The sequence below is a fragment of the Pleurodeles waltl genome, chromosome 3_1 (assembly GCF_031143425.1).
Source record: "Pleurodeles waltl isolate 20211129_DDA chromosome 3_1, aPleWal1.hap1.20221129, whole genome shotgun sequence".
Taxonomy (NCBI): domain Eukaryota; kingdom Metazoa; phylum Chordata; class Amphibia; order Caudata; family Salamandridae; genus Pleurodeles; species Pleurodeles waltl.
The window spans coordinates 1,545,729,024-1,545,743,764 of record NC_090440.1 but is presented as its reverse complement, the minus strand read 5'-3'; the positions used below and the strand labels follow the sequence as shown (position 1 = coordinate 1,545,743,764).

Sequence of the window (14,741 nt, the reverse complement as noted above, 5' to 3'; positions counted from 1 at the left end):
TAGTAAAACCATACAATGTGCAGCTCTCTTTTAAAAGTCAATATTATATATAATGAACAGCTCTCCTGAACCAACATTGTATCAGCCAACGTGTTTCGCGGCAGAAAAAGCAGCTTCTTTAGGGCTTTAACTTGCTTTCTGAATTGTAAACAATGTGGGGACATCTATTACAAGACCATCTGCTTACAACAGGATTTAAAAACTAGTAGACTCTGGAAAGCCAGAATTACTCAAATACAATCAATACCAATATCACAATTAATGTGTACTGGTACTTGAATTGCACATTGCATGATTTTACTTGGTGATATTATGTTGATTCAAGATAGTTGCTAAAAATATAAAATATCGACTTTTGAAAGAGAATTGCACATTGAATGGATTTAGTATATTTCAGGAATAAATAGAAATCACCTAATAGATTGTAGGTTTGGTTATTTAATTTAAACTGAAGTTAAACAGCTCCCCACAAAAAATAGCGGCTTAAACTAAGTTTCTACCTTTCCCTTATTGTGCCACCGACCCGTATTTGGGTTCCTTCGGCTCTTTCTGTTATTGCATCCAGATATGATACAACAACTGGCTAACCTAAAACCAGCCGTGAATATTGGCTTTGTCAGTGATTGTTAGCTGTTGAAAATAAATGAGTAACAATGATTTTGTTGTAAATAACATTGAAAATGTTTAAATTCTGAAACTACGAGACTGTGAATTAGACATTACTAAGGCATGTGGAAAGGGTATTGGTCCTTTAGAGTGCCACCATCAGTACTGTTATGTTTACTCTGTTAGACAAGTATACCCTTATTCTCTCCACATCTCATCCATCTGCATTTTTTACACTTCACCTCTTTCCTTCTCAGCACCCTTTTTTCACTCTTGTGAGTGCATTTCCTTGCATCTCTTTCACTTTACAATCCCTAAACATGCAACCTACTCACACCCAAACGCAGCATTTTTTAAAATTTTTGCCTTGTCAATATTTTGACATCTGGGTACCTCCTTAACACATTTGCACAGAATCATAATTGCAACGGGAATATTACCCTGTGCTTTCTGAGAGAGGCCAAGGATTGGATGAACATGTATTCTGAACCCCATATTCACCCACTGGCATTCACTGCAAGAAACACGCATTGCTTTCAGCCCCAAATCCCGAGCTGTCAATTGTGGCCCGTTATAAACACCTGGGAGGCGACTCAGTTCAAAGTGTGCAGTCTAAAAGAGTAATATGCTAAATGGAAAAATAAAACATCCTGGAAATAGCTTACTTAATCTTGCATTCCCAAGACTGTTATGCATGCAAAATATAAGCAGAGACTAAATTGCTGCAAGAATTACCTTAACTTTTTTTTACATTCATTGTTCAGAAGTCAACCAATGTTTTTATTGGCAGTAAAGTTGAGGACATGATTATAAGGCCTGATAGGGACCTGTTGCAAAGCCCTTTTTTTAAGTCGAGCACAAGCGCTTTCGCCTGTTGTAAGCATTGTAAGCTTTTAACCACACCTATCACTTTTACTCATTTGTGGGCTTACCTTTCAAAAATCACTTGATGTCATTGGTAAATGCTTTACATTTGTCCTGCCTTGAGACTGTTTTAGTCACGCCTTGCAGACTGCCCCTGTTAAATTAATAATTGACGATATTTTTCAGCATGGGCAAACTATTTTTTTTGGCTCTCCCCTTCCTGCTGCATGGTGGCTATGGACCTCACAGCTCTAACAGGCACAACAGCGTGAACTTGATCCGCGGTACTGGAGCGCAAGTCACATTGTTCAGTTACCTAATCAGAGCAGCTTCTTGTGGCTATCCTCTTAAACACTTGAATTTGATAAATGCTTTACAGTAAACAGAAATCCTCAAAGTGAAAGCAGCTCTCCTGGCACAGTGGGAGAGCAGATACTACAGTATTGACTGCACTCTGGAAAATGGACTGATAATGCTCTGCAGGGCATTACTTTTGCAAAATGTTTGCTGATAACTCAGCCTGTGGTGGTCCTAGGACAATGGGACTAACACCAAAACATTCATGACAACATGTTCTTTCTTTCTATATCATCTTTGGGTCCCCAGGCTAGGTTAGTGGGAACCCCAAAATAATAACCACTCCCACCATTCAGTGCCTGTTTAAGCTCTCTCAAAGCAGTTTTTTTTACAGCTGGGAATAGTTTGTGGTTTAAGGGCCCTTTTAGCTTGAGCGCGCAGGGCACTTTTAGCTGTTGTTAGTATTGTGGGCTTTTAACCATGCCCACATCCCGCCCATCACTTTCACTCATTAGTGGGCTTGCCTTTCAGAACTCACCTGCTATCATTGGTAAATGCTTTACGTGTGTCCTGCCTTGAGGCTTTTTTTGTCATGCCTTGCAGACTACCTCTGTTACATGGATAATTGCACGATTGCCGATATACTTCAGCGTGGATGAACTATTTCTTTTGTCTCGCCGCTTCTCGCTGCATGGTGGTTATTGCACTCACAGCACGAAAAGGCACAACAGCATGAATTTGTTGTATAAATCCTACTTGTTTATTCAGAATATAACACAATATAACAGCATAGCACTGCATAACACAACATAGCATTGCATAACACAACACAACATAGCATGCCTAACACTACATAGCATAGTATAACATAACACAATATAGCATGGCAGAACACAACATAGCCTAACATATCATAGCATAACATAACAAGATACCACTACATAACACAACAAAGCATAGCATAGCATAACAACACAACACAACATAGCATAACATAACAACTCAACACAAAATTGCATAACACAACATAGCATAACACAACATAGCATAGCATAACACAACATAGCATAGTATAATATAACAGAAAATAACTCTACATAGCATAACATAACAGCATAGCATAGCACAACATAGCACAACACAACATAGCTTAACACAACATAACACAATACAACATAGCAAAGCATCACATACCACAACATCACATACCACATCACATACCACAATATCACATAGCACAACATCGCATAACGCAACATCGCATAACGCAGCATAGCATAACACAACATAGCATAACATAACACAATATATACAGCATATCATGACATACTATGTCATAGCACGACATAACACGCATAACATAACACAACATAGAATAGCATAACACAATATAGCTCAGCGTGACATAATATAACACAACACAACATAGCATAGCACAACATTACACAACATAGCATAGCATAACACTGCATAACATAACATTGCATAACATAACTCAACATAGCATAACACAGCATAGCATAACATAGCAAAAGAGAACGTTGCATAACACAACATTGCATAACACAACATAACACAATATTGCTTAACACAGCATAGCATAACACAACATAACAATATAACATAGCATAACATACCACAACATAGCATAACACAACATAGCATAGCACAACACAACACAACATAAAACAACATAGCATAGAAGAGCTGGAGGAGGAGTACTGCCCCTTTACCTGTGAGTGTGCTTTGAGGGTAGGACTGCAGTTGCTGCATCTGCCTTTGAGAGGACAAAGACTGGACTTTGCTGTGTTTTTATGCCTGTGAAGTGTCTCCAAGGGATTAGATTGAGCTTGCCCCCTGTTCTGAAGTCTCAGGGCCATCAAAGACTTCCTCTGCCAACATCTGGACTCTCTTGCTGAGGCTCCTTCCCTGCCAAGTGGTGTCTAATCCAGTCCCTTGGCCTGTGAAAGGAGAAGCTGGTGGAACCAAGACTGAAATCCACACACAGGAGCCATGCAGGAGAAAAATCGACGCACCACCTGCTTTGCGGCTGAAAAATCGAGGCACCACCTACATCGCGGCTGGGAAATCAATGCAACACCCTTGTGCAGCTGCCAAAATCAACCCATCGCCCACACAGCACGGCTTTTCAGCGCCGTATGCTGGAATGTCACACGCATCGTCACTGAGCATAGAAACCACAGTGAACCTGCACGGTCCCGAGGTTCCCCATCCAGAAATTGATGCATAGCTCCTCAGCGGGAGAGAAAAACAACGCATCACCTACCCAATCAGAGAAGAAACGACGCACAGCCTCACTTGCGAGTAAAGAATTGACAGATCCCTGACTTTTCTGATGCACGCTCACCCGGGCGGCTTTATTTTTTACGCAAACCACATACTTTGTCTAAAAATAACGCATCCATTGATTTCTATGGATTAAAACTCTTTTTAACTTCATAAATTCATAACTTTGCTTGTGTATGTTGGATTTTTGTGGCTTTTGGGAGTTTGATTTAGATAAATATTGGCTATTTTTCTAAACTTGTGTAGTGTCCCTTTTGTAGTATTTTCACTGTATTACTGTGCGTGTTGGTACAAATACTTTACACATTGTCTTTGAGATAAGCCTGACTGCTTGTGCCAAGCTACCAATGAGTTGAGCAGGGGTTGCCTTAGGAGTGTAAGTCCCTTACCTTGACTAGAGTGAGGGTCCCTGCTTTGACAGAGTGAAAACTGACTGCCAACCAGAGACCCTATTTCTAACACATAACATAACACAATGTAACACAACATAGCATAGCATATCATACCACGTCACATAACATAGCATAGCATCAAAAGGGAAATTCCGTTTAATATAATCTGTAGGGACAGCCTGTGATGCCATCAGTGGAGAAAGCTGGTTTGTGGTCTCAGTAGGGTTCACCCAGTTTGTGATGTCATCAGTAGAGAAAGCTGGTTTGTGGTGTCAGCAGTATAGACCCAGTTTGTGTTGCCACCAGTGGAGAATGCAGCTTTCTACATTAACCTGGGGTGTACAGACTTCATCTAGTAAGGGCTCCCAGACAGACAGTGAAGCTAAAGAAGGTTTCACTTCAGGTCGCTGGATGGGACCCCACTGCCTGTACCAGGCACTACACTGCAATGGCAGGCATGTGGTATGCAGATTCCAATACTGTAATACAACACATCCAAACAAAACAAAAAAATGACATGATAAACTTGTAATTACAAACACAGTACATGCAGGATCTCAAAGAGGCAAGCCTGCCTGCTGCTGGTGCAACAATCTAATAGGTTTATTCATTTGCACCGGGCAATATTCATTTCAAATATGCAAAGAATGTGAATGGATTTAAAACACTGCTTAACATATGTCAGTTAAAAACCCATTCCCTAATAAAGGTCAAGTTTCAGTGTATGATTCCAGATGGAAAAAGCTCCTCTTGGTAACAAATGCTTGTGTGCCTCAATTGGCATTTAATGAGTGCTCTGAGCATCATACATTTTGTGTTCACCTATTCTTTCAACAGAGGCTGCAAGCTTTCTCCATCATGATACAGCCCCCCTCAGAGAACTGTGGCCCCTTTCCATTGGAAGAGGTGAAGTTATGTGACACAAACTTGGCCTGGGTTTACTAAGCCTGAGGCGAAATATCTCTTATAAATGTCCTGTCCTATTTGATGGCTTTTTTTTTTAAAGCTCCCACCCCCCTCTAACCCATGAACTAGTTGTGCTTCTTCATCCCTGAATCTCTCCTGCTGCAGCAGCAGAGCAGTATCCTGGTTTCGAGAATCATACCTGCTAATTCTCCTTGACTGTTGGAAATGGCCTTTCCTGCAGGGTCATCCACAGATTTTTGCCTTTCTTCTCTTTTTCTGACCCTGTTTTTGTTGGCTTTAGGACTCTTTACACTTTTTCACTGTTGACCAGTGCTAAAGTGCAGGTGCTCAGTTTGAAAAATTGTAACATTGGGTTCTCCCTGATTGGCATATTGATTTACTAGTAAGTCCCTAGTAAAGTGCCCTATGTGTGCCCAGTGCCTGTAAGACAAATGCTACTAGTTGACCTGCAGCAGTGTTTTTGCCACCCACTACTGTAGCCTTTCAAGCATGAGTCAGGCCTTCCATTGCAGAGTGTGTGTGCAGTTTAACCTGCCATTTCGACCTGGCAAGTGTACCCACTTGCTAGGCCCAAACCTTCCTTTGTATTACATGTAAGTCATCCCTAAGGTAGGCCCTGGTTAGCCTCAAGGGCAGAGAGCAGTGTATTTAAAAAGTTGGACATGTACTTTCAAGTTTAACATATCCAGATTGTCACCGAGCATCAATGCAACAAAGGTACTGTCAGCAGGTCTGTGTGACTCCTGTATCCGGCCTACACTCCATTACAGTCAGACTGCACTTTTCGATTGCACTGGTCCAGCGCGACCAGATAGTCCCAGTTGGAGCTGTTGTCTTCTAACCACAGCATTTTGATCTAACCCTTAAAAAGTCATAACTTGACTTGTGTATGTTGGATTTTTGTTCTTTTGGTGTTGTCTGACTCGGTTACATATTGACTTTTTTTCTAAGCTGTTGTGGAGTCATTTTGTGGTGTTTTCACTGTGTTACTATGTGTGTAAACAATACTATACACATTGCCTCTTTAGTTTAGCCTGACTGCTCTGTGCCAAGCTCCCAGGGGGTGAGCACAGGTAAATGTTCATTGTGTATGTTACTTGCCCTGACCAGGATTGTGGTCCATGCTTGGACAGAGTGCAAACCTCTGCTAACTAGAGACCCAGTTTCTAACATTGACCTCAATGCAGTCTTTGACACTGTTGCCCATTGGATCACCCTTAACACAGTACATAAAACATAGGAATAGATGTCATCATAGTAAAATAGGTAATATTCTAATTAAAGCATAGATATTACACTGTCATGATGAAAAAATCCTCCTCTGGTCCATCACCCCAACTCCCTGCCCACGTGGAGTACACAAGCTTGATTTTTGGTTGCTAGGAAGACATACAGAGAGATTTTTCCAATGTGGGTGGTCGTGACCGTTCACGGTCAGAAGGCTGCTGCTTGAGTAGAAAATCTATACGAGGGCAGAAAAATCAACTTAAGTAGTTGTGCCCTCTGGCACATCATGTGGTGGCACTCGCACATTTATCAGCGCAGAATGTGCTCACAGTGCTAAAGTATAGCTCGAGCAGCGCAATGTGCCTTTTTCTGCCCTGTGCTGTGAAACTGAGAGAGAGGCAGACAGCTAAACATGCCTTCTTGCCAGGGTGCCTGCTTCCCTGAAGAAATGTAAATGTGAGCATTGGGTTAATTTGCAAGTGTAAAGGGTGTTTGGAAGCCAAGCTACTTCCTTTAATTGATAGAGCCACTTGAAGTTTCCTGATGCCCCAGGTTTATTCTTTTTGAGATGTAATGCATGGGAGTTACCAGCTGAGCTGTGAAGTGTGCGCTTTTAAAGGGAAGGCATATAACAGAAATTGCACTACGTGCAGTTTGAGTATTAATAAAATATAGATTTTGGAAGCCCTGTTTTTTAACCTTAAAATGTGTGTGCGCATTATGTGGCAATCTATCTTATACTGTGTGTAATAGAATTTTAAAATAATGTCTTACATATTCACAGTCCTTTCTGTACTAGACTGGGACCTGACAGCACTAAACATACACAAGCCACTATTCTCCACCTGACCAATCCAGATCCAATTCTGTGGCTCACTGGCTACAGACACAGACCTCTGCAGTGCACTAACCAATAGAGGTTTCATAATACCTAATAGTGCATTTCCTATTTATTAATTTAACTTGCATTTATTTTTCATTTAAGCTGTGTGTAATTTTACGTGTAGATAGCTGAAGGTGAAAGACTGAAAAAAGTTACAGAATATTTAGTTTTTTTAACCATGTCTTTGACCCTGCCCCCACACTCACTCACCCCACCCCCATTACGCACAGCATCACAGTTCCCATACTTTTCTTTTTAATGCACTTCAATCGCTGAATGTGGGGAGCATTCAGTGCTGGACATGAGGTTTGGAGGGGTGCTCCAGTCACATTACTGGCAACTGGCACGTCCCTTAAACGTAAGTAAAGCAGAGCGCTGTTGGAGAGAAAGCTCTGCACTTGCTGATATTCTCAGGGTGAGAATAGAATGCTTTCTTTTGTCGCTGCACAGACTGTTGATAGGTTAATGTGTACAGGAAACAGAAAAGGGTAATGGAGATGGAAAATGAATTAGGAGGGCAGAGAGATGCAGCTTAAACTGTAAATATGGAACATCAAAATGTCAGAACGGTACGAGCATAATATTTATTCAAGCCGAGGAAACTAATCCCTGACGGTGGCTGAAAAATGAGAAACAAAATGAATTCTGTTTTTGAAACATCCAGAGCTGAGCTAATTCTAATTCTATTTATATGATTAAAGTTAACATATATTGGTATATACAGTGGATGACATTGCAGTGTTAGACCTAACCTTCCCTTTGACCTCTTTCAGAGCCACCGACCCCCATCGCCCCACCACAGCTGCTCCGCGCCGGCTCCACCTACCTGATCATTCAGCTCAACACCAATTCAATCACCGGTGATGGGCCAATCGTGCGCAAGGAGATCGAGTATCGGCTGACTTCAGGGGCTTGGTCTGAGATCCATGTGGTCAACATGCAGACATACAAACTGTGGCACCTGGATCCGGACTCTGAATATGAGATCAGCGTCCTGCTGACCCGGCCAGGCGAAGGGGGCACGGGCCGACCAGGACCACCCTTGATTAGCAGGACCAAGTGCGCAGGTAGGCATGGCTATTATGTATGTGTCGTGTATATGTGTAAGGTGTTTGTGCTGGGTAGCGCCCTGCAGCCAGTCTTCCTAAGGACAATCCTGTTCCAACAGCAAGCACTCACATTTTTCTCTGTAGAAGGTAGTGATCCTTTGTGGTTGTACACATCTTGAAACATACCCAACTAAGATCTGAACAGCTGCAATGACTTTGAGTTCAACTTCACCACTCCTAGGAGCCCTTGGGCGTGACATGGCCAAAATCATCATCATTAGTCATTCAAACTCGACCAAAGGGCGATGTCCAGGTGTAAAACTTTATTTTTTTTAGATCAAAGAATTTTGGTGGACACAAGTACTAGATAGACAAACAATGCACGTAATGAGGATCTAGAAAAGCATCAAGCATATAGGAACCCTTGGTGTGGGAAGGCCAATTCATACACCTGGGAGCCCCATAGTATGATATTTCACGTGCATCATGACTCCTGTTGCCTCTATCTGTGGTTAATGTCTAACAGTAAAACTTTTGTTCATACAACTGGGAGCCCTCAAGTAGGATACACATGGCCAGTTCTCACAAATAGGAGCTCTCTGTGTAACATCACCAATTCATGCAGTCATCGGGCCCACAAGGGTGACAAAGCCAGCTCCCATGCCTGGGGCCCCAGCCAGTTCATGTAGCTTGGAACCCATTGGTAAGATGCAACTCTGTTCATTAGGCTGGGAGGCCTCTGGTCAAATCTGGTCCCTTTCATAGAGGTCAGATGTTCTCTAATTAGATGTATATCAGTTCCGGCAGCTAGCGAGCTCTCTGGAACCCACAAAGCATCAGAGAGCTTGGGAGCTATTGGGTCAGATGTAGCTCTTTTTGTACAGTAGAGAAGTGGGCAAAGTGTGTGGGATCTAAGGGGCACGACTTGCCCGTCCTTTTTTAATTTAAGAAAAACTGTTTCCCTACTTTTCCTGGAAAGACAACTGACTCAGGATGGTTAATTCTGAGACCTGAAACGCTTCAGCTCCAGTACAAGGAAAGGAGACAACTGTGCTGTGCAGCAGAGGGAATGACAGACAGCTTAACAAGCCTTCTTGCTAGAGTGCCTGCTTCCCTGAAAGAAATGTAAACTTGCACAACTGGTCAGTCTGCAAATTTAAAGGGCGCTTGGAAGCGTTATTGGCTTAAATTGATGGAATCACTTGAAGCTTACTGATGACACAAATTTCTTATTTTTAAGTGGTATTGCAAGAGAATTACCAGCTGAGCTATTAAGTGTATGTTTTTAAAGGACAGCTATAAAAAGGACAGCACTACGTATAACTAGGTATTACTAAAATCAATATATTAGAAGCACTTTTTTTATCTTAAACTTTTTGACGCATTTTTAGCAGCCTATATTATACTATGCATAATGAAACTTTAAAATAATTACATATTCACAATGTGTTCAGTCACAAACTGGGGTCTCTTAGCACTAAACTTACATAAGTCACTGTTCGTCTCTGCAGTTACCTGGTTTCAGTTCTGTGGTTGTCTGGTTACACACACAGACTTCTGTGGTGTACTGACTAATAGAGGTTGCAAAATGTATGGTAGTGCATTTTCCCCTGATTAACTTAACTTGCATTTATTTTTAATGTGAGCTGTGCTTCGTTTTATTTGTAGTTACCTGAAGGTAAAAAACCTAAAAAAAATATATTACTGAATATTCCGTTTTTTTTTTTTTTTAGCCCCCACCCATTTGCTCACAGCATCACAGTTCCCATACTTGTTTTAATGCACTTCGGCCACTGCAATAGAGAAGCTCTCGGTCAGATAGCAGACTATGGGCCATATGTATGAACACATTTTCCCATAGACACAGAATGGGTAAAACCCTTTGCTACATCTGGCCCTATATCCAGCATGGAAGCTTTAGGCCAGTCATAGCTCCCTTTGCACAGTTTGGCGCTGTCGGGCCAGGTATAGCTCCGTTTGCACAGTTTTTGAGCTATCCGGTCAGGTGTTAAAGCTCATCGCTACAGCTTTTGAGCTCCTGGGTCGGCTGTAGCTCATTTTAAATTGTTTGGAAAGTCTCTGTCCAGATCTTCCTCCTTTGCGACACCATGAGAGCTGCCCGGTCAGATAAAGCTCAGTACGTTTTTAAGATCCCATTTACTCGAACTAACTCAATTCGTAAAAAAATGGCATCCTGGGGTAACACATGTTCCCAGTCAGGCAATTTGACAATATCGTTTATGCTTACAATTCCCAGTGCTACAAATCCCAGAGTGCAGTGGGTTATAGGTAAAAGAAACGAGGATGAATTGAGAAAGGAATTCGAGCAACCAGTAGCGCTAGACCAGGGATCAGCTAGGAATACAATTGCCATACATCGGAGGAGAGACTCCCCGAGCCATAGAGTTCAGCCCTGCATGCTAAGTAGGTGTCAAAGGCCGAGGCATGGGGCCCTTTTACACTCGTGTGTCCATATGTTATCCTTCACTGGGAGCCACGACAAGCGTAATTAAACAAAATACCCTCATTTGTAGAAAAATAAAACGAGGGGCGTTTTTGTCAGTCTTGTTCTTCTGTGGGAGATAAAATGCTGGCCGGTTTTCAATCTTATCCCGTCTATGGGGACATAAATTGAAGGACTTTTGTCCGCCTTTCATCACTAGTGTGGGATATAAAACAGGGCGCTGTTGTCATAATTCCATCAGCCCTGTGAGAGATGCGAAGCCATTTTTTCATCCTTCCGTCCTACGCGTGAGAGAGGAAATGAAGACTGTTTGTCATCTGTCCGCACTCCAAGTAGGAGATAAAATGTAGGTCCTCTATCCAGCATGCGTAGCAGCTTTTCACACACGATCTTGATGTAATGTGTGGTTTGGTTTCTCAACGCCTTGGATTCACGCTTCCGGCTGATAGTTGTGTGTGCCATTGCAATTTAACAGTGGTTAGTGATATTTTAAGTTGGACAAGTCGTGCGTCGAGCCAAAACACAGGAGACCTACTGGTGCCTGGCTGCAGACACCACCATTTAAAATTCCTGGAAAAGCTTGTTAGGGTGACAGACTGTCGCTGTTTGGAGCCAAACAGAATATCCCCAAGGTAGTGGAAACCGGAACATGAGCGAAAGCTTCCAGCGCGGCCATCGGATGAATAACAGCCCATCAGGAGGAAGGCTTCGCATCCCAGCGCTGGCCAGACAGAGCCACCGGAGCCGATAATTCAGATAAATAGCTCCGGGCTCCCGAACCACAAGGGTTTACGGTGGTCGGTCCGTCGCCCCGGGCCTTCCATGGCAAGAAGTCTTCCATTGACCCAGAGCTTGAAGCTGTCAGTGCCTGGTGTCACGAAGCTTGTTTTTAAAGTCTGTGTTAAATTGAAGCCAATTTGCCTTTTTAGATGGATGTTTTTTGCATATCACGCACTATATACCCCTCTTCCCGCCTCTACAAGGGGTAGGCACGATCCAAAGTGGTTCGAATAGGCCTGAGATTGTCGGGTCACCGGGAAGTCGCAAGCAGTCTGTGCAGCAGCTATTCTGATTAGCTACCAGGCGATCAGAATGGTTCTAACACGGGCCCTATCCGACTGGACAGCATGTTAGGCTGGCCTTGCTTCCAGCCATTTAGAATAGGTCCCTGTGATAGGACCATTCAGGTTGGATACTGGGAAGCCAGCTAGCGTGAATAGGCCACCTCTCCTTGGATTACATCTAAGGCACTGCTTTAAATGGAAATATGGAAGCGCAGGTTTCAGTTTTCACAAAATACTCACAATTTAGAGTACCTGTTTGCTCCTTACCAGTACTCTCCCATTTCATGTGGAGAAGGAGTGACCAGATCGGAAGGTTCTCTCCTTTTCCAACGAAAGACGTGCAGGCCCTCAGTATTGGACAGTGCATGGCCATTTAAAGCACAGATCGAAGCAAATCTTATCAGTCCAAATACAGGTGGTTCTCTATGCCCGGGGGCAGCTTTGACTTTAAAAAAAAAAAAAATTCTGTCCATTGAGTGACTTAAAAAAGAACAGTTTTTGCCATGTAGATCTTTCAGTGAATAGTTCTGCATCGGCATATTCACTGAGTGATTTGCTTACACTGCATAGAAATACAGACCATGCTAGCAAGGTTAATGTGCCACAGTCACGTCCTGTACCCCTGTGCTCCATCCTGCTCCACTGTTCTACTCGCCCGTCCATTCGAAGCTATCTGACAAATCCAGACTGACAAATCTCAATTATAATGAAATCCCAAACTGACCAAAAAAATTGATGAAAACTTGATCATGTACATTCACAATCCACAGCACACTAAATTGAATCCTGGGTTTTGCCGAATTAAAAAAAAAAAAAAGTTCCTGCAAAAATGTAAGAGAAACGTCAAAAATAAATATCTAGAAAGATTAGGATTACCAGAATTTTTAAAGCCAAAAATCGGGACAATTCACAAAAATAGAAGGACTGCAATGTTTTCTTTAACCGAGCGCACAGAATGACAGCACTCACCAGCATAGAATTACAGCAGAGGCACTAAGAACATTAAAAAAATGCAATTTTTAAAGCCAGTGTAATGCCTGTGCTTTCCAGTAACACCTGCTCAGCATATCTACTTTGGAAAACAAAAAGAACACTTCCCACCGTTTTCAAGTGATGCTCTTTAAAAACCGGAACATGAGCTAAATTTTCTGAAATCTGTTGGGACAGCTGGTGAAAAATTAGGACGGTCCTGGCGTATCCGGGATGCCTAGTCACCCTAAGAAAGATGTGATGTTTTCATAGTTATTTCACAACCACCTAGGAAGAGTAGAGTTGGGGCTAAAGAAAGAAGTGAAGTGTAATCAGGTTGGGTGGAAAGAGTACAGATTAGCACATGTGAGAATATAAAGTGGTGGGGATTATGGGGCTGAAAGAACTTGAAGTTTAAACAGCAAGATTAAAGAAAGGTGGTGGAAAAAAGAGGGTTTTATTGGAGGGGGGTTGGAAAAGACACCTCTATAATGAAAGAAAAAAAAGTAAAATACTAAGAAAGAGAAAGTAAGAAGAGAGGTAAGGTTTTTACTGTAGCTAGTGGGGAGAACATAAAGAAGAGTCCAGAGTATGAGGAAACGGCTAAGGTTGGAGGGATTGTGCAACCCATCCTTACAAAATCATCAAGGCTTAAATATTAGTGCCCCGAGATAAGGAGAGAGAAACAAGGGCCCTGAAATACGGAAGATTTCTGGGGTTATCCTGTGAACAATTCAATAGTATGGGAAAAGTAATCTGTGTCTTAAAGCCAATTTATCAATCCATTGCATTCAGGAAAAGCCTTCAGCAGGTCTAATTTTTCATGGCGATGAATGCTTTTCTTGAGGAAAAAATTGGAGGGCATGGACGTTGTCTGATCAGGTGGTAAGTGTGTTGGCGCCTTCTGTGCAGGTGTGGTGGGAGGGTGAGTGGCGGGGTTGAATGAGGGTTTAGGAAGATGTCATCTGTTTCTTTCCAACCACAGATGGTCTGGCCCATATATTAAATACCTCTGAGTCCTACTCAGCACCCCACTTTTCAGAAGTCGTGCAATTGTCCCCCTCCAGAAGCAGAGGCAGAGGAGGAGATTGGTTATTGATTGCAGTGGATAACCCCTGCCTAATTTCTGCCCGCAGTTTGCAGGTGATGCACACCAGGACACATTTTTGGGGACCATGAATTATTTTTCATTATTAAATTCTGACCCAGGCTAAAAGAGAGAGACCCAAAATGAAAAATGAAGGGAGAGAAAGATGTGAAAACTGATATCTGGAGTTAGCCGATATGAAAATAAATCTACAGCAATGAGGTAAAGAACACAAGATGTGGGAGGTGGAAGAAAGAGGTATAAAGTGAGATTAATAGTGAGTAACCTTGGATCCGATTGCAATAGGTAACCAGACCGGCTGAGACACGTTTATATTGAAGCAAGAACAGATGCTGGTTTAACAAGGCCTGAAATATTAAACTTGTTTGATTATAGAATCCCGATCAGACATTAAATGCGCAGAGATAATGAGAGATTAGGCCCTGAGAAAAGGCTTTTAAGAGATTAATTTGTGAAACATGTGTTTGCTGTTTCATATTTGAGTTATCATTTTGTCAAAAGATCAAATAATCATGATAAGAATGCAGATGTCAGATAAAGATCTACGTTTATTGTAAATAATCCAGGAGTACGAGTGCCGACGT

General features: G+C 42.2%; 1 protein-coding gene across 3 annotated transcripts in view; it reads left to right on the top strand.

The window, feature by feature from the left end:
• The window catches only part of PTPRU (protein tyrosine phosphatase receptor type U), a 765,217-nt gene that overhangs the window by 353,662 nt on the left and 396,814 nt on the right, over window positions 1-14,741 (top strand). For all 3 annotated transcript variants that reach the window (XM_069225125.1, XM_069225127.1, XM_069225126.1), the window contains exon 7: window positions 8,277-8,570. In XM_069225125.1, coding sequence (XP_069081226.1) covers window positions 8,277-8,570 — 294 coding nt within the window. The remainder of the gene's footprint in view (window positions 1-8,276; window positions 8,571-14,741) is intronic.